The sequence below is a fragment of the Larimichthys crocea genome, chromosome III (genome assembly GCF_000972845.2).
Source record: "Larimichthys crocea isolate SSNF chromosome III, L_crocea_2.0, whole genome shotgun sequence".
Taxonomy (NCBI): domain Eukaryota; kingdom Metazoa; phylum Chordata; class Actinopteri; family Sciaenidae; genus Larimichthys; species Larimichthys crocea.
The window spans coordinates 20,047,626-20,069,035 of record NC_040013.1 but is presented as its reverse complement, the minus strand read 5'-3'; the positions used below and the strand labels follow the sequence as shown (position 1 = coordinate 20,069,035).

The 21,410-nt window shown below is 41.2% G+C and overlaps 1 protein-coding gene across 1 annotated transcript in view; it reads left to right on the top strand.

The window, feature by feature from the left end:
- The window catches only part of fmn2a (formin 2a), a 39,698-nt gene that overhangs the window by 862 nt on the left and 17,426 nt on the right, over positions 1–21,410 (top strand). The window contains exons 2-7 of the mRNA XM_019269276.2: positions 713–2,954; positions 5,791–5,954; positions 10,155–10,307; positions 11,695–12,533; positions 13,073–13,214; positions 17,986–18,073. Coding sequence (XP_019124821.2) covers positions 758–2,954; positions 5,791–5,954; positions 10,155–10,307; positions 11,695–12,533; positions 13,073–13,214; positions 17,986–18,073 — 3,583 coding nt within the window. The 5' untranslated portion in view covers positions 713–757. The remainder of the gene's footprint in view (positions 1–712; positions 2,955–5,790; positions 5,955–10,154; positions 10,308–11,694; positions 12,534–13,072; positions 13,215–17,985; positions 18,074–21,410) is intronic.

The window sequence follows — 21,410 nt, the reverse complement described above, 5'->3', positions numbered from 1 at the left end:
AAATGAAATTACTGTAATGAAGTACTGTGCTGTGTCTTTAACTGTAAACACTATGTATCATCTGAGAACATTTTATCAGTAAATGGCAGTTTGAACGGTTCTCAATTTAACATGAGACACATTTAGTACAATCATCATGTTTCTCATATTTGTTATATAATTACGTTAAGGGCTGAAACTAACTTTTGTTTTTATTGTGGATTAATCTCCCAATATTTTCTGGACTAATCGATTGTTGTTTTAAATTTATAAAATCCATCAAGTTCCCAGAGCCCATCAGCTCTCCCACACCCACCAATACCCAGTTTTATCAAAGCACATGAAGAAAACCAGCAACCATCGGATTTATTTTCTTGCTGCCTTTTTTTTTTTTTTTCTGTGTGTCACATGGATCTCAGTCTAGTTTTACCTTAATCAATCCAGATATTTGTTTCTGGGAAATCAAAACATCTCTACAAGTAACAGACTATAATTCACTAACAAAGTGCAAAAAAACATTGGAAATTGAAACGATAGTATGATCACTATGTAAAAAAACAATATACACATGGCATGGCAACAGTAGACAAGATTTGTTTTGTCAGCTTGCCCTTATGTTCACCTTTTACCTCATGACTCCATTTAGAACAGATTGCCCATTCTCTGCTGTTGTGAAGCTAGGCTTGAATATTAAATAAATCACTGTAGTTTAAACTTGTTCTTTTCACTTCAGCCTGCCTAGATCATTCCCCCTTTGGATGAAGCCTCAGTGGTCAGGATGCAGTCTATTAAGACAGTGGAGACCCAAGTGCCCTTTCTGAAAGAGAGTTTCTTCACTAGCACTTTCAAAGGCAGGAGGAAGAGCAGCGTTACCAACATCCTCCGTAAACAACAGCACTCACTGCTTAATCAACAACACCAGCAACAACAGTGCATTTTAGAGCAGCAGCATCCTAGGCAGTTTCTTCCCCCCTCAGAAGAAGATGGACAAGGGCAGCGCACTCCGGAGCATAGGCGCATTGCTCGCTCGACCAGCAGCCCATTATGCAAGACAGCAGAGCATGCAGGAGCAGATGGGGATGGAAAGGAGGGGCAAAAAGAGAGGAAGGATCAGAGAGTCAGAGAGACTGTGCAGGGGAGGGGGGTAGAGCGAGGAGTGAGTGGTAGTGAGCCCGCGGCTGTCAGTGCCAGTCTCCTCCTCCTTTCATCATCAGCATCAGCGGTGCGGGGGGAGGCAGCATCATTCTCACAGCTGCCTTTAACTGTGGTGGGCAGACAGGAGGGATTAGGCAACTCTGAAAGGGCTCTAACCAACAGAGGACCAGCATCAGTAGCAGCACAGGAAGAAGGCCAGCATGCCCAGCCTCGATCCCAGCAGCATGGCCTGTTAGCCAAGGGTGTCCGACTGCTCAGGAACATGGGGAACCAGGAAACAAAGCAGAAGAAAGGAGGAGGAAGTGGTGGAACAGCAGGGGATGGTTCCTGTGATGGTGATGCTGATGAGAGGGAAGTGGACAAAAAATCTAAAAAGTCCAATAATAAGATAAGTAAAGGAGGTGGCGAAAGTACTAGTAAGAAGAAACCTAAGTCAGATTCAAAGGGTTCTGTGTTTTCTGGCATGAAGATCAGGAAGAGTTTATCAAAAGCTAAAGGGTTGCCTAAGGATGACATGTTGGAAGATGACAGGTCAGCATGCTTTGACAAAGCAGAACTCAAGTCTGGTGCAGAGGCAAGCTTGTCGGCTAATGAAACGGGCATGCCATCAGATATCGGTGAAGATCTAAGCCGCTTGACCGCAAACAGTCATCGGTCTGTGGTGGATGAAACTGGCCGGAAGACAAGCTCAGGGTCGGATGCTGATCTCTACAGCTATCATTCCGCAGCAGCTGAAAATGAAGACCTGCTTTCTGACATCCAGCAGGTCTTAAGAGACCATCATGTGGCCAGTGATAGAGTACTGGAAATGGTGGCTGGCCACTTGTCTGAACAGTCAACCTCTGAAGAGAATAAAGACCCTGACCAGCTATTTGATCTGGATAAGAATGTTTTCTCTCCTCCAGGTGGTAGTGAATGTCTACCTCAAGGAGTAAGCAGAGCGTGTCAGAAACTGGATTTCGAAACTATACCCATATCAAGAAATTCCTCTGGTCCAGGGTCTTTGAGTGAGAGTGGTCCACCATCTTCAGCCCCAGACACAGAGAGAAGCAGCGGCAGCATTTTTCCAAACACCAACAGCACATATAGTTTCCCTGACACGACGACTACCACCACATCATATGAGAGTGCTGAGGAGCCACATGATGACCTGGAGAGTCCACTACACCAACAGCATGGTCAAGATAATCTGGCTGCGCAGACCGAACACACAAGTGTGTCATCTGTATGCTTGGAGTCCACAGTGGCAGGGCCAGGGCCAATGGGGTCTCACAGGAGTGCAAGCAGCATGGACCTGTCCATGGAGAGAGAGGGGGAAGAGGAAACCAGGACATGGGACTTCTTGTCGCTGAGAAGGAGGAAGAGTAGTTTGTCTATTAGCCAATTAACAACAGACCCCTATGTTTCACAGTCTAGACGTACATCCTCCACCTCCCCCTCGACTGTCAAACTCTACCCTCCAGTCCACCCCTCCTATGTTAAGACCACCACCAGGCAGCTAACCTCTCCAGTCAGCTCCCCCATTACCAGCCCCCATGTGCCCAGAAAAGAACCCACGGTAGAACCCACTAGGGTCAAGGGGTTTAAGAGGCACAAACAGAGGTCCTGCTCCATTGCTGGACCCATAAATGTATCTGAAGACTGGTCTACAGAGTTGGATAAGCTCCGAGGAAGGCATGGTGGCGGGGCAAAAGACCCAGAGCAGGAAACACCAGAAAAGAGTTATACAGGGGGGACTTACTGGACACTAGGCTCCAGGAGAGCACACTATGCACGGCAGACCTCCACTACCACAGTGCCCTACCTGGATGTCTTCTCTGGTGAGTCACATATAACACAGTTAGCTGAAATGCTGCCACATATAAAGCAGATTTGACTTTTGGTGTAGATTGGCTCTCTGATATCCTAATATATGATAAAAAATAACCCCTAATCTATAACCCCACACCCCACAACATAACCCCACATCTTAGCCATCATTGCACTGATACTGGGTGACATAATGATGCCTGTAATAGTGGTTCGATATTGATATCAACATCAAAGCAGAGGTATTTTGAGGTTTCTTGATTGCATGGTGTGAACCCATGAGGGAGTAACCTCATAAATCTTGCTCCAGTGATGTGAGAACATGTGAATGGACAGAAACCATGTGATCTACAGACTCAGAGGAAGCAATGAATGAAGAAGACTGGCTATGTTAGTCCCATTTCAATATTTTCTTCCCCAGTCTGTGAAACTCAGCTCCGAGCCAAATTGTTCATTCATAAATCTAATTAAAAAATGTCACAAATATGTAGTCTCGCTACAAAAATGTTAAGCCGTTTCAGCTGGGCGCTCTAGCTTTCAGCAAATATTAATGGAGCATTTGTGGCAGCCACTGCTTGTGAAAAAAATACATAAAAATGATCAACAGTTCTCACATTCATAGTGATAAAAGAACATGTCACCCAGTGAAACGGTTTGGTTAATTTATATGTTTGTTCAAGTTTTTTGACACAGACAATGACACAGAGGAAAGACCTATATTCTTTAGTTTATGCAAACCAAGAAAATATCTGTTTTGGTCTTGTCATGGGATCTGACAGTGAGAAAAACATAGAATATCCCCAGACTTATTCTTTTAAATGTACTATATTAAAGGGTAAGTCTTGTGAATCTTGTTATTTTGGCTCCTTTGCTCTCACAGAAGCGACCTTCTCCTGACCAAACAACATACCAGAGAAAAAAAGGGTCCTTTCATTAAAATATCTTAGTCTGTTAACCATTTATTTCTATTGTTGCTGGGAATCCCAATGGGCTGGATGTGACTTCTATTTGTCTGGCTCTAAGCCTTGTCCTCATTCAAGATTATGTTATTATGCAATGGTATTGTGAAATGATTATGGTAATTGCCTAGTGATTTAAATTCTAATGACTTACAAATTATCACAGTGGGAATACTGAAGTTACGATTTAAAAGTACAATAGCTTGTGAAAATTATGATGAAACAGTAGGGGTCCTTTATTGAGAAGTGTCTTTAGAACAAATACCTCCTTCTAATAAAACAATGCTGCTCTGTCCTCCTTTCTGTTGTGGTGCCTTTCAAGAGCTCAGCTGCTCTCCACTGTCTGTGGCTGAACTCATAAATCAGACAGCCAAATGACAACACCGCCATAGACCCAAGGCGATGCCATCCTCTGATTCCAGACAAAAAAACACACACACATACACACATACGAAGAGCGCACAGTTGTGGATGCTAAACCAAAGTGACAGTTTTTCTACATGACAAAAATAGGTCATTCCCATTTCATCAGGTGAATTTACTCTCTCCAAACAATAGAGGTACATTGTATCTCAAATCCCTATTTATATTTGGCCTATCTGGCATTTCATAATCGTAGGACATACGCTGTCCTGTTTTTATTCACAAAGACTAATTCAAGCACTGCATGTGACACCGATCAGTTCAGCAAGTTTTCCAGGTCACATCGAGCTCTTGGTCTTAGGAGGGAGTGGAAAATAAGGTAGAAAAAAGATGATTTAATTGTCAAGTAACTGATTACACATTCCCTGAGGATTCTGAATTCAACCTAAACTGAACTAATTTAATGCTGGATTTGAATTGTAAGACTTAGTTAAGTTGGTCTATGTCTTGAAGATTACGCCTGTTCTTGTGAATTATGTCACACAGTTTATGAAACGCAAATAATTTTCAGCATTAGTCTACATTAGTGTTTGTCAAACTCTAATCCAAAGTACTCAAATCAATGTCCACAGGGCCATGAGTCATAAGACTGTGTTAATTAATTTAGTGATGTCCTCTGAATCACATGGTTTAAAAAAACATCAACCCCGTCAAACAAGATTAACAGCTGACTGCACAATGTGTCATGGCTGGACTTTCTGAAGTAACAGAGCTGTGTTTTCTTTCAGGCTCCATGTCCACGTCCTCTGTCTGTCACATCGTCAGTATTTTTCCTAACCATTAATGCTTACATCTTCCCCTGCCATCATCAAGAAACAGGATTCTTCCTTATCTGGACCTGCTCAGGGATTTGATATTAGAACATATTTCTTTCATATTTGTCATAGCTCAAACTCCCTTTTCCATCATAGTCGGGTTACCTGGCAAAGAAAGTCTTTATTTTTTGCCAGATTACAATTAAAAGAGACGATCTTCTTTCTTCAGTTTATTATGTTAAACCCTGCATCAACACCACGAGGTTAGCCATGTGTTTTCTCTCGTTTTGACACCAAGAACACACGTTTCAGTCACATCAAGTTCATCCATTGCTGCTTTAAAACCAAAATAATAGTTTAAAAACGGTGATATTATCAAAAGTACTAATAATTTGCATCTTGAATATCATTTAACATTTGTTTTTTGCACTGCACAATCAACACCGTCTCTCTTGTCACCCACATGTAAAATGGTGTGAGCAGAGTTTGCACATGTAGGTGTTTAATTATCACATCTGAAACTGAGACATCTGATTTCAACTCTTTGCTCAGAATAACACAAGGATGCCATCTTGTACACTTTGGATCCCAAAAATAAATAATAAGAGTCCATTATTAAGATTTATTCATTGCAGCATGCTTCTCCAGCATAGGTAATAGAGCTCTGTATTCTCCAGGCCAGCTACATTTTGGCACCTTTCTGTTCTCAGGTCGCACTCTGTTGGACTGGCTGCTTATGCATCCTGGAAATGGGTCTACAGAAGAAGACGTGAAGGAATTGTGTCACCGAATGTTGGTCCAGGGTCTGTTGAACCCCTTCAGTGATGGCACCGCAGAGCTCCATGGTGACAGCACTCTCTCAGCAGTCTTTAATGTAAGACCTTTGTCTTCACTGTCATCATGCATGTCATCAGCTCAGCACAAAGCTGAACCAACTTAGACAAGGTTTTTGCCGACCAAACAGTCAATTTATAGCAGATGAGAGTAGAGTAGGTGACATTCTTAGACAGTACTGATTTTTAACTCAAGGGGACACATATGTTAGATATATTTTAACATTAACAATACAGTGAATGTCATAATTTCATACTTTAGGAGGCAATAACTGCAGCACTATAGCTCAATATTTGATTAATCCATCAAGTTGTAATGATTTGCATTTCTCCCATTACCTTTTCATACCATTTTATAACATGGGCTGGTATGCAAAAGAGAGCATGTCCTTATCAGATGAAATTCTTGAGGAATGTAGCATAAACCGATTTTCAGTCAGCAGCTTATGTAAGATGTATAAAGTCATGCAAAGCTTTTCCAGTCTGTTTCTATATTTATTGCTGTCTCACTGTGATTCATCCCAGAGACATTTCATTATCCGAAGAGCAGTGGATCATGCAAACGGGGTAACCATGTGAAAGTTGACTTCATGAATCTTTAATTCTCCGTTCCAGTAACGCTTTGCTCAGATGTGATCCCATGTGCGTCACATTCCCCCGCACAGTTCAACTCAGCCACTGTAGGAATATCAAGTTCCTCTTCTAGTTGGATCCATCTAACCGACCTTCATGTTGGTATACTGTAGATCTGAGTGAAAGATATAACTGTGGAAAATTATGTATAAATTATATTTCCATAGAATAAATAGTGCATAGAGCCACTGTAACATCACCCTTCGGTTTGCGACCTACAGTTTTTAAGCCTCAAGTTTGGTATTATGGTCGTCACCTATTTTCAAGCTAGAAGTGACATATATTTGGATGGGAGGGTGGAGCCGGGGAGGGTTGGATCACAAGGTTGTCATGGCCTAAAGCATACCCTGCATTATCATCTGTATTTACTCTAAAACAGGACCATCATATTCAAAATCACGTTGCATTGGAGAAGACTTGAAACTCACGACTGAGACCATAAACTTGTTAGGAAAATGTTCACTTAGGTAATAAATCAAGTGCAAAGTAGGCTAATTTTCTTCTTAGTTTACATACAATCAGACTTTTTGCAGCTAGTTGAGTCGCCCCCTGCTGGCCATTAAATGAGCTACTTCACTTTATAGTCCTGGAAACTCCATACATTAATTATCTAATCTATGGGAGAAATCCTACATGTGACATGTCTCAGCATGTGTTTTGTGTTTTTCGTAAAAAACTTTCTAATGTGATAAGCATAGATGATGAACATTGACAGGTTAGCATTGTTATTAAACCCATGTTAGCATGTTGATGTTCATATTCAGCTCATTGCGATGTGTTAGCACACGCAGAGACTCACAGAGCTTCTAGCACAACCGCATACAATTGGTCTTTTTATTATGACTGTTGAATATCAAAGCATGTGAACTGACTAGTGTTGGCCTCTAGCTGCATACGCAGTGTGCAGTGTAAGTCTATGCATGTACATTTATTGTACAGTATGTGCTTATATGCACATAACCGTGCAGTACTGTATGCATAACTCTAACACACACACAGACAAAAGGAGTGTTAGTCACCAGAACATGCATGCAAGCTGTTTTTGTTTTGTTTGTTTGTAAATGCAAATCTCTCAAATACCGCAACTTATTATGTTTGCATAGTGTGCACTCACAACAGGCCACAAAAGCAGAGCACTTCATTTTTGTATGTACAACTCTGCCACATGTGCGCTCATATACACAAAAGGACAGCCTGAGACACCCTTACATGTTCAGGCATTTGCTCGCATGGCTGGATTAATAGAAATCACACACACACACACAAATGCGCGCACACACATCTGTGCTTGCATAGACCATCTGCTGACCTTGTTATGTAACAGCTCCACGTGCCTTGGGCTCAGGCTGCTCTTCCCCAGCAAAAAGCTCACCATGTCAGGATTGGGCAGGATTGCACTCGAATCCCCCCCCACCTTTGTTTTTGTCCACACTCTCTGCCTACTTCAGTCTCTGGCTTTGCCTGGAGCCCTGCATTATACAGCTTGACTAAGAACAACCTTTGCTGTTTCCCATCGACTACAGATCTCACTGTTATTGCTTCGTATCTTACAGCTAATCTCCCATTTAAAACAAATCATCGCAGTCTGTTTCTGCAACCTTTTCATTTAAATCCTTTTTAGTATTCTTTTTCCTTTTACAGCTAAATTCCATCTTGAAATGAATCGCTTACTGCATCACCTCTGTCTTCCTTCACCATCTCCTTGTGCTATTTCCATCTTTATCTCTCATCTCCTGTTTGTCTTCTGCTTTGCTACCTAAATATGGCATTGTATCCAGTTCCATAACTGTATTTTGGTGCAGTGAACAGTATGAGTAGTTTGTTGTTTGTTCTGCATACCGCCTAAAATTATACCATCAGCTACATTCAGCCCAAAAATGGGGTTTGGGGAGTATGAGTATGTAAGAACTCTGTATAAATCAAGTGTCATCCCTTATTACACTTGGCAAAACATTGCTGAGTGGATAAATAGTAATAAGTGGCATGGGCTTACATTAATCTGGTATGCTTTGTATCTTGTGTGTGTGTGTGTGTTTCTGGCTGTATACCGAGTTGCCATTATCCAGCTAATGGGGTTTGTCCTGAGAGAAACACTTTCTCAAAACGGGGAGACATTGATATTCACTCATGATTTGTGCACACATAAACAGATATGTGGTCTAACTGCATAGTAACTTTCTTTACACTGTGGTGTATTGGTATGTAGTTTGTCTCTTCATGGCCTTAACTCTACATGCCCGTTTCCTGGCAAATAATTACTTGGGATTACAGTGGAAAAATTGAAAGCGCCAAGGTATTTAGGAACACCAAGGAAGGGAAGGAAGTTTTTTTTACATTTTCTTTAATAACTTGATTACTGTTGCACAGTCATAATCATCTGAATAAGCCATACAATCTTTGTGGGTGTCTTCCGTAGTGTCTGGCATTGTCTTTAGAGGCTGTAAAATAAGTACTGTGAAAAGTAATAATGGTACTATTTTAGAGACATGCCTTACTTAAAAGGATTGAGCAGTTTTTTTTACCGCGACCAGGGACCATATTGCAACACAAAACTAATGTTACTGTAACAATGTTAATGTAACAATTTTAGCTTAGTGTTCTTATTTACCATGGAGACTAACAGACACACATACACAACCTACCTGCAGTTGAGGTTTGGTACCTTTTTTGACATTTAAGAATCCTTGTGGTTGCACAACAAGCCATCTTAGATGTAGTTTTGTGTAAAAATGTCCACGTGGTTATGAAGTGGGCCATTTGAAGACAGAGGGAGTCGGGGAAAAGGATTGCTGGAATGATTATTTCAGTGTGTTCTCAGGCTCAGTTTTTATCTCTTACCTTTGACGCTCCTAAATAAGATCCAACAGTTATTCCAGATCATTTAGCACTGTCAAGTGGAGACATCATGTTTCATGATGGAACAGGGGAGGTTTTATTTAAAAAACAAAACAAAAACAAACACAGGCAGGATGGTTAACTTTAAAAAGCCAGAAATCCATCTCAGCCCACAAAGTATTACCCATTAATTATTGTGTCTTTAACTTTGTGTTTTTTTGTTTTGTTTTTAGATTTTTTTTGGCCCTTTTCAGGCTTTTATTGGAGACAGCTTAAGAGTGACAGGAATGTGTGTGTGGAGAGAGAGAGAGAGATGGGGAATGACCCGCAGCAAAAGGCCGCAGGTTGGACTCGAACCCTGGGTCGCTGCAGCAAGGACCGAGTCCCTGTACATGGGTCGGATGCTCTATCAACTGAGCAAACCGACACCCGATGATAGGATGTTTTGAGATAATACATAATAAACTAGAGGTCAAGAATATGCTTTCAGTTTATTTTATTAGACTGTGATACATTTGCTATGCTATTAGGGAAAAAATGTTTTGTGGTTCTACCGTTGCTTATTATCCTCAAGTGTTTCCATGCTTGAAGCTTGCAGAAAGAGCAACCGCTTGAGTCCTACGCCCGGTGGATGTTATCAACCTTTTAATCATGGTGCATCCTGCTATGTATTCACACTGTATGCTACTATATATACAGTAGTCCTTGGAGGGAGTAAACATCTGATCTCATTTACAGTATATGCACTTGCTTGTTTTCAAAACTGTGTGCAGGAGGAGCAGCTGTACACCTGGGCATCAGTAGGTCTGCCAGTGTCTTCCCACCTGTGGGAACTCTATGGGGGACGATTCACAGGCAGGGAACAAAGCTTAAGATCCCCTTTGCATCAATCATCAGCCAAGACACCAGGAGCTCTACGCACTCAGGTTGGATACATCCTCTCTTCGCCTATAAATATTTTACAGTGCGTTTGCCCTGTCTACCCTCCATGCATAATGCTTTATGGCCTTTTTTGTTTTACTACTAACATAACCTCTTCCTTCCAGTAACCTAGTACAAGAATGGGGTTCAATATATAAAACAAATATTGTTGTTTGCATCTGAATCTTTTCATTTGTGTTAAAATGGGAAAAGGAGATGCACACAAATTGCAGGCTTCACAGGTTTCTTGCAAAGTACAACACTTTATTCAAAACTGTCATTACTTAAATGCATATTTGTGCAAGACACTACTTCTGAGTGATATATTCAGTCATGCTGTGTGCTACTGTGTATGTTTTGAAGGTTATTTTTTAATCAGGCTGACAGATTCATTCTGATGCCTTTATATGACCTACATAAACAAAGAAGACCATCAGCAAGAAGACTGGCTATAGTTACTCTCGTAATACCTGCAACCGGGAAGGATTTGGTTAGATTCCCTTATGAAATGAATGAAACAAAGCTTTTGTACACTAGAATCTTTCCTTGTAGCTGCTTTAAGTAAAGAGCTCAAATATAGTGGATGATGCTGTCCTAAGTTTGAGACTTGTATATATGTTTTTTTATATAAATATTCTTCCTTTTTTGATGTGTATTATCTTGATATGAAATCTGAAACAACATGACCTGTGTGACCTGTCAAAGTGTTACAAAGGAATACAGTACGCCTCTGTCTCATCACGCCTACTCTGGATAAACTGCATGAGCAAAATGCCTCAACTGTGAGTCATTCTTTGGCCACCAGAGGTCAGGCTTGTCTTAAGAGACTTGTTCATCATCACTGTGAACCTCCCTGTTTCCTAGAGGAGTTAATAAATTAGGAAGGCCATGATGAGTGATCATTCTCCTTAAGATTCAACGATGTGACCACAACTGGGGAATGTGTACTAGCAGACACAGACCCTCCCCATGTGAGGCCCAACGAGACTCACTGTCTCTGGGGTCAAATCTCTCGGTATCCCCTCATCCCTGCTGTAACCAGTCTGGAGCCAGAGGTCTGATGGAGTCTAGACATAATGGACTTTTTTGACCTTTCTCTAGCTCATAGCTCTGTCACTAGGCTCCCTCAGTTGTGGCTGTTTTTACTGTTTGTACAGCGTAATTTATTTAATGATAACATGGCCAAGATTTAACAGCAAATTTTATGTCTGCTTCTCAATATTTAGAGCACAAGATAGGCCTGACAACCTGCTTTTAAAGAAGGATTCATGTAGGAAAGGCACAAAGCAAAAACTCATGGGTTTTATTTTTCTCCAGTTTCCATTTGTGAACCCAAATGCAGATGCATGCAGTTAAAATCTTTGTTTGTTTTTTCTCTCCATTCGCTGACAGACAGAATCCAGCAGGTTGAAGTCAGGTCAGTCATCCTCAGAGGATGAAAGCTGTCTCATCCCTCAGCTGGAGAGGACCATTGATGACCTTCGGATTAAGATTGCTGTGTTGCAGGGCCAGCAGGCCTCCTTGGCAAAGGGCAGCTTAGATAATATGGGAGCTCTGGGCGCTGCCCACCACAAGGCCTCACAGATGAGAGGAGGACGACTGGGGAAGATGAGCCAGGAGGTGTCTGTCCAGACCTCGCCTGTGGAGGAGGGGTTTAAGTTTGACGTGCCTTTCAACGGAGGATCAGGCAGCGTGTCGTCCTCTGTTTCATCCTCCATCCCCAAATCTACAGAGAGCTTTGTCTGCACGTGCCAGCAGAGGCAACAGGGCAGCACCCATCCAGCTCCCCCGCCCCCACCTCCCCCTCCACCTCCACCACCAATCTCTGGAGGTATGCCCCCACCTCCACCACCGCCTCCCCCGCCCTTACCTGGGCTTGGATCTTGTCCACCACCCCCTCCCCCTCCTCCTCCACCACCACCACCAGGTTTTGGACCGCCACCACCTCCTCCCCTGCCTGGTTTTGGACCTCCACCACCTCCCCCCCTGCCTGGTTTCGGACCTCCACCCCCACCTCCTCCACCACCGGGCATGGGCCCTCCTCCACCACCTCCTCCGCCTGGAATGGGCCCCCCTCCTCCACCCCCACCCCCAGGCTTTGGGCCTCCACCACCACCAGGTCCCATGCCCTCCATGATGGTCCAGGAAGCTGCCCCTGCCAAGGCTCTGATAGAACCCCCCAAGCCAATGAAGCCACTCTATTGGACACGCATACAGCTGCATGCTAAAAAGTAAGGATATGCTGCATGAAGTGAAGATAGATGCGGATCATTTGCATGAAGGTATTCCCTGAACAGTAGAGAATTGAGAGGAAGCCTGTCCACTTAAGATAAAGATCGACCACGTACTGTGATGGCAATAGAGATGCTAACCTTGTGGAAAATGAAAGTGATGCAGTCCAGGCATTGCGGTTAGTAGTGAATTGACTTGAACCAGGTTTTCTTTCCTTAATAAGGCTTGGATTTTTCCAAGCCTTAAATACTCTATACCCTATGTCTAGAAATAGACTAGTTGATTTACAAGTGAGGGACTTGGAAATGTAATTTATTTGCTGACAGATATGACAAGTGAATAACATTTTATTCTGCAAAAGATGGCATATGAGTACTCATAAAACTGTACAATACAATCTAGAAATGTCAAAAATGCCTTTAATAACACCATGAATTACACTATTTAAGTGGACCTCGGTGTAATTTTTCAAACTACATGGCAGTTCAAAGCTTGCCTATGTGCTCTGTAAATAATTTCCCTTTCCTCCTATCTTTAGACCCATTGACTCACTGGTGTGGGAGAAAATCGAGGAACCAACAGTAGACTTTGAGGAATTTGTGGAGCTATTCTCCAAAAGTGCTGTTAAGGAGAAGAAAAAGCCAATTTCAGACACAATCAGCAAGTCCAAGGCCAAGCAGGTATAGTGTGCTTTGTGATTGTGTGTATATACAGTATACTACATCTGTGCTGATTTGTTTATGTATGCAAGTGTGTGTGTGCGTGTGTGTGTGTGTCTGTATCCCCCCTGGGTCACCAAATATGGCACTCTTCAGGGCTTTTCCCATCTTCACTTTGACTCATCCGATGCCCCATTCCTTTCCATTTCTTCGCTCTCCGAGTCGCTTTGAGTGACAGGAGGAACTGCTACAGCCAGACAGTTATTATGTGGTGTGAGCTCTGGCTCCCACCCGACTCCCCCATGACCATCCAGTGGCACTGAGCCAATGTCTCGCGTGCGGTGAGGAAACCTCACGACGGTGATGACTGTAGAGCGAGAGAGGAGAGAGAGAGAGAGAGAGAGGGGGGAGAAAAGGAAAAAATAGAGGGCGGGAGAAGCCTGGGAGCTGTATTTCGTGATGTGGTTCCTCCCATTGTGCTTTCTGTATGACTTAGTTTAATAGTCAGACAGTTTGCCTCCCCAATGCCCTTTATGTCACTCCATCAATCTGCAAATCAAACATTTGATTTACAATTTGAAGCTGCTCTAGTCAAGACTTTTATCTTAAAATACTATTTGCCCAAATTCTGTGTCTAGATCACAAATAATGTTACACTGGGGAATGACGTTTCACTCCTCTAATAGAGACCCAGAAGAATTACCCAACAGTTGTTTTCCGAGTTGAAATGTCGGTTTGAGATATGGACATTAGTGGGAAATCTTCTTAGTTTATAGGAAGTGATAAAAAGAAACTTAACACCAGAATATAAAAACTGGAAAACAGTTTGTCTCCTGAACGATGGTTGAACTCATCTACCCTTCATCTTTATTTTTAGCTTATTTTTTTACTATTATTATCAAGTGGATTTTATTTTCCATCTTATTTCCCATAAATTATGGTGTTCTATTTCTGGTTTTATTTTCATTCTGTCTTTTTTATTTTTTTATTTGAGCAGTCGATGTGTCATCTTTATTGGTACCCTTAAATAATAATTGATATAGCTCTGATTGAGTGGTTTCTTAAAGCCACATTACATAACATTTTTCAAAACCTCAAGTTTTTCAAATTTCCAAAGCTGTATTCACCCTTGATTCATTGTCCAGTCAGGTCTGAAGCGGTTTAAAGACCTTTCATCTCAGTTTATTATCTGCTGGGCCACATTTTGCACAAACATTGCCTCCAGTTTTGATATATGATATTTTAGCTTTATTATTTTTTTCTGTAAAATCCTGAGAAATGCAGTGGAGTAGAAGGATAGTAACATAAAATTATACTCAAGCACAGTACTTGAGTACTTATACCTCAGCTTTTACAGTGTATGTTTATTATTTAATGCTCAGTGCTTTGGAGAATTACAGCATGTGACCTTCAAGCTGTGAGGAGTCCTCAGAGTCCTGTATAAGGATAATGCAGCATGTGCTTGTACATCAGCCTACAAGTATGAGCTTCTTCTGTTTTTATTAACAATATACTGTACCAGGAAGTAACTTGGAAGTGAAAGCCCCCGTGTATAGGAGCGAGAAAAAAAGTCACCTTGCAGCTGTGATCCAATAAAGCACAAAAGTCAACAGCAATGGGAAACACTAGATAAGCTAAGTGAGTTTGCCCTTCACAAGAAAACCGCACTTTCATACAGGAATTCCTTTTCAAACACACTTCAAAAATCAAGCTTGTTGACACTCCAGGAGCTGCCAGATGGTTTCTTCGAGATCTGAGAGACACAATAGAGGGAATTCACTTCTGCACAGAGCAGCGATACACCTGTGAGACTAGATATAGGAGATGACACATGGCAGAGAGACGGGGAACCACCTGAATGAGTGTGCTTTTCTCTATAAAAGAGACTTTCCATGATGTGTTGTTCTTATTGATGGAGCTCAGTAAGACGCTTACCACGTCATGAAGCCGCTCATGTGCTGGTTGTTTTGCTAAATTGTGACAGATGAGACAAATTGAGGTGGGTGTGGGTTTAATTCCCCTGGTCATGTCTACATGATGTTGCTGTGGATTTTCTCTAACACAACAACAGCGCTCAAGATATTGAAGTCAATAACAGAAAAATAAAAACCTACAGTGCAAAGAACTTCGACTGACCCCAATTTGGAGCCAACCTTTGACATTTCCAGCTAATGAGCACTGGCCTCAGGCCTCAGCACGATCAATCCTATCTCATACTACTTGCAGCAATTCCCATCCCCCTGAGTACTATGAGTTCAATTGTTTTCCTGATTAGAGGGGACACGCATCTTCTCCAATGCTACCACTAGAGAGCAGCTTTGACGTCAGTACTTGGCCAGTTTAAAGGCCTCTGTTAACAGCAGTATCAGATGTGAAGAAAGACTACCACTGTCACCCAGTGTCACATGTTGACCCTGCTGCTGTTTACCTCACATTTGCTGTCCCTTTTCATGTGTTTATTTGGCTTCTTGGCGTTCAGTCCAGCAGTATTTTGAGATGCAGAGTGTGTTTTTACATATCGAATGAATGCTAATACTCACTTTGGCTATCAGAATTTCATATTTTATGGGTCAAAATCAATCACACTACTTATTTTTGTCCATCTTTCTATTTTCTTTGTCTTAGTCCTATTGCACTCTAGGGGCCCTTCTAGTGGATAAAATGTGATCCAGTATCCTAGCCTTCAAAGCAAAATAAAGCTAAATACGGTGTCATATAGGCCCTCTACGTACTAGAAAAAAGTAGTCATATTTAAAAGGTATACTTTAAGTCCTTAAATCTGTGTCACATAATAAAACTATTTTAATCTTGACCAGGTTTGCATCTTGCCCCTCAGACAACCTGAGACCGCCACTGCTCGGAAAGTTTAATTTGCACTAAATCTAAAAATATGTGTATCATGTCTGTGTGTGCGTGTTATCTGAGTTACTCAAAGAAAGAGTGCTATTTTTGTCACAAATTGTGGTAATTTAATGCCAAGTGTTTTAAAGTATCTTAACTGCTTCCATGAGCTGAGACATCGACTGCTACAGCTCTGACTGCTGACTGTTATTTAAGCTGCCAGACCAGAATAACTAACTTCCTATTTTTTAAGAGCATTGGCATGCACCTGTCTCTTTTGCCTCACACACTATCTTTGCTGGTTATTGTTGTAACATCAGACTCTTGATCGATCAATATGCGGAAACTGTTCAGTTCAGACTGTCAGGTGATACAAAAAGTGCCTTTTAGATTAGGACAGCTCTTAAAAGTTAAGCAGTTTTAATCAAACTCAGTGCTTGATCCCAAAATTTAATGACAAAGATATTAGATTATAATTAATAATGACTGTACGACTCAAAACTTGCATACCGTTTTATTTTCAGGTCTGTTCTTCAGCTTGTCTGAGAGAACAAGTTGTACCTCAGGGATTTGTTCTTCACATGTGACTCAGAGCTGTATTAAATTGATCAAAGTCTAACCCTGAAATGATAAATGGATCAAAAGATCAACATATGATTAATGTGACTTAAAGGATTTCTTTAAACCAAAAACTTCAACACATGGATTTCATTTCAAGATTGTTGAAAGACACTATTAGACGACATTTTCAGGGTTGTTTTGTTGACCAAATGTTCGTCACGAAAAACATATTCAATAACTGTAGTGGTTCATGGATCCAGCTGTGTTTCATTATGAAATGATACTACTGAAACACTACAAGGCAATTTTCATTTTAGATTTATGTAAAAAGTGGTAAAATGATCCTCTGTAATATCAGGCAGCTCGGCTAGGTAGCAAACTACTGAACCCTGTTTTATGTAAGTTAAACCCGTTTGTACATTTGGGATAGTTGGAGTCAGCTGATAAAACACGACTGATGTTTCATTTCCATTAAGAAGCTATCCTAGCTATCACAGGCTCACTGTGGAAGCCATCCTGCATCATATCTCGAATGGTCTGTCCCCTGAAGCTGTGGTTGAGCTGCGAAAACTGAGACAGTTGGGGCTTGGTGATATAACTTCCTGTGTGTTTGAGAGGTCTGTGGTTTGTGTGATCTGGTTTAGATGGAAGCATTCTGTCTGGATCACAGTAGGCTACGCCTTTCCTGTCCTGTCCCTTCACCACTCTGCTAGCCGACGCACACTTGTGCTTACTCAGGCGAGCTGTGGTTCATAATGGCCCCCTTGGATGCAGTTTTTCATGCATAAAAACAACACTGGCTTGATATTCAACTCCTCGCTGTTCAACAAGTGGAAGCTATTATTATTCAGCTACCATTTGTTAATACTGCAGCTTTTGGATCAGTTTTAGTCTTGGGTGACATTAGTTTTGACAATGTTATTGTTATCTCCCTGCATTGTGCAATTCCATAAAATATAATGTAACAGAGATTCACTGTATATTAATCACGCGCAGGACTTGAATTCATGTGATCATAATCCACTTAGCAAATATGCCTCTCGTTGGCTAAAAGGTTTTTATTTGCACGACTGAAAGATGATGGATGTGGAGAACTGGAGGCACAGGAGAAATGATTAATCATCATAAGTCAGCTAGACAGTGTTATAATTTTCCTAATGTTTGCGGGTGAATGGTCTCAAGTTTTCCTCCCACAGAAGTAGGTAAATGAGTGATGTTCCTGTCTTTTGTTTCCAGTCAATTACTAAATGACTTGTCCACGCGTGTGTGTGTGTTTGTAGGTGTGTGCGCACGTGCGTGCATGTCTGACGTTTGGAGTATTACACATCCCTCTTCCCTTTGGCCTTGTATAACCCTATCGCTCACATCTATTTGTCTGATCAACTTTAAGGTGGTGAAGCTCTTGAACAACAAGCGTTCACAAGCCGTGGGTATCCTGATGTCCAGCATTCACCTTGATATGAAGGACATCCACAATGGTAAGTGTTATCATGTGGTCGTGCAGTATATCTGAACTTATCTTCCTGTTAAGCTCTTTAAGAAGATTCAGTAATGCAGGTTACAGAAAAATAACAGATACAAATACAATCAATTTATCAGTGATTAATTGCATTTTCCACAATAGATGATAATACTGTTCTCACAAGTTGTCCTGTATTTTATAAATTGTTATGTCTACTTCTTGGAACTTTTATTAAATTCAATACACTTTATCAGTGTTTTTTATCAGCCACACTTGAAGTGGCACAGCTCCAATCACTTGGTCGGTCCGTCACTTTGGTCCAGACTGAAATATCTTATCTTGCATGTACTGCCATCACATTTGGATATATATATATCTATCGATGTTGCCTAGAGGATGATCCCTACTGATTTTAGTCATACCCTGACTTTTGACTCTTGACATGTGGTTTTTAGCAAGATGTCTCAACAGCTGATGAACTGATCTGAAATATGGTACAGACTGCAAAGTCCCCCTCAGGATGAATTATAATTACTTTGGCAATCCCTTAACTCTAAATCAGTGCCATCCGTATTTTAATTATTACAATACTTTAGTTTATAAATTACTACAAAAGTTCCCATCAGGGGCACTCATATTTAGTGCTAATTAGCTAATGTTACTATGCTAACTAAGATGGTGTATGTGATTTATATTATACAACATGTTTGCATTGCAGTCAGCCTAAGACTCAAACATGCCTAAATACAGCCTCATAGAGCAGCTGGCACGAATGTAGGCTCACTCAAATGCAAATTCAAACGCAAGGCAGATGTACTTGCTCTTGCTTGAGTCAATTTGATGCTTTGCTAAAGTCACAACATCTTTTGAACTGGGATACTGGCACTCGGATGATTAACGTCTTTGCCGATTATTAGCATAGCTAGGAGGCGGAAGGCTCCCAAGATGGTGAAGGCCAGAGCCACCACAGTTTGAGCCTCGCAAACAGCTCTTCAGAAACCAATGGGTGACATTATGGATATGACATCCATTCTTTATACCGTCTATGGTTTTGGCAAATATGCAAGTTTCAGAGCACGCAAAGGGTCCATTGCTTCTCCTTTTATAACAAATAGGTGCTAACTTGCAATAAACAGTAGACACTTTTCCTCAAAAACATACTGTACAAACATACACTGAACATTGACATCTTTCAACAGTTTCACTCCACATAATCAAAAAGTTGGAATTGAGATTGTATTGTTTGTTTTTTGAGTGCTGCTATCCCCAGTTCATAAAATAAATCTTGTTCTCAGTCTACTGAGTATTGGCTGATGTCGTCGCCAAAGCTTTGACCTCTGCCTGGTAGTTAGCTTTATCACAAGTCAAAATGTTGCAAGGCCCCTGAAATGTTTTTCCTTTGATACTCTTCTCTTGTCTGTTTTTTTTTTTTTGCTATCGTTTTGCATAATCTCTCCCCATCTAACATCCACATCATGTTTCTCCGACCGCGCTCTGTCTTTCTCTGATGAGTTGTCACCATGTTGTCTAAATGGCTTTGTTAAAGTGAAGTCATTCAGGAGATGTTGATAGGAACGGACTGTTTTCCTGTTTTAGTTACTCTCTGATTGCTCACCAGTCTTCGCTCATCCATGTGTCTAAACACTCTTTCTCATCTCCCTGTCCTATTCAATCCTCCTACAGTAGAGCCTTTATTACAACTTCAAATCTTTATGTCAACACGCTTGGCAGCTGGGTAGGTTACATTATAATAAATGCGCACCACAGAAACCATGGCTGGTACATATTGTACACTAACTACATCTTGTAGACTGAATTTAAACTGTTCCACGCTATGTCTCTAGTCTTAATGTCAGTCTTTGGTGCATCCATCTCAGGTCAGGGTGGGAGGGCAAGTGAGGGCCACTCTCATCAGCACTGTCATTCATCTCCTATGTTAGGACAGTTTTTACCATGGTACATAATTAGCGCTGATTGGAAACTTCAGTATATCATGGTGAGTAAGATCAGAGAGAAGATATCTTAGTGGTTTGTTGAGGTGCTTGTTTTCCCCCCAAAACAGTGAGATGTCTTCCTAAACAAAATAACCCAAGTTTTTACTGCCATGCATTTTAATTGAATGATTATTAGGCATGAATAATTAAAGCCTTAAAATACTCATTATTTTACATAAAGTACAAAAGACTATATATTAGTAATGCTATTGTTTTCCCATTCCAGAAATGATCTCATGTTCCCTTGTGCAATTAGAGGTTTAAGATGATTAAAGAATTGAAGGACTATTTGTTTACAAAAGACAAAGATTCATTCTTCAAAACTTGTAATTGTCCCTTTTGGTGTAGTGAATCATAGTTTCATTTCCTCTTGATTCCATGATGAAGACAGTGACTAGCAAAACCCTCATCACTATATCTCTGACTTAAAGGAAAACAACCTCTGAATCATTGATTTAGATCATGTCTGTTTTATGACGGTCCCATTGCTCAGCGAGAAGTCAACACATTTTTCTTTTCCTCACAGCTGTTGTTGTTTGTTGTCAGACTTGGCCGACACTCTGCATGTTTCATAGGACACTTCCGTGCGGTGTCTGCTTCCTGTGAGGCTTTGGAACGCCACTCACAGTATTAGATGGTGGTTGCCGGCGCCATGCTGGGGTTGAATGTGGTAGTCGGGGTAGACCCAGGCAGATGGGTCTGGCTTTTGGTCACAAGAGGTCTGTGTCAGAGCGATGATACGGTTTTCTCCCATGTCTTTTAAAACCCGTCTCCAATCAAACCAGCCAGCCAGACTCTGGTTCAGATAGTAATGAAAACCAAATGGTTACAAGAGAAGAGTGCGAGAAACAGAAAAGGGGAGAGTCAGGGAGAAGGAAGTTATTTCTGTGGTGGCTTTGGAAGAGGAGAGAGTGTGAAGGGGTTACAGAGTGACAGCAAAGAAGTTAAAAAGGAGAGTGAAGAGATTAAAAAGGCTACAGAATTACATAAAGCGAGTATAAAAGTTTAAAAAAAAAAGACTGAACGGATTGGAACAGCACAACAGTCACTTGGGGCTTTTTTCCAAATGTCTGTACTTTCTCTAATTTTGTTTTTCTCATGGTCTTCTTTATACTTCACTCTTGAATAAGGTTTGTGTTGGTGAAAGCGTATAAGACGTCAAGTACTATTTAATGTCCAAGCACAAGATGTGATGCAAAGTGAACATTGTGCACTGACTCCATTACTCCACGTTCCTTTATCCCTTCTGACACTACCTTTTCCCCTTGCACCTCAACGGCAAATCAGCAGATCAAAACATTGTGAGTAATTTGGACACCCACAGCACACTGAAATACATATATAGGTGTCGAGTGCTTC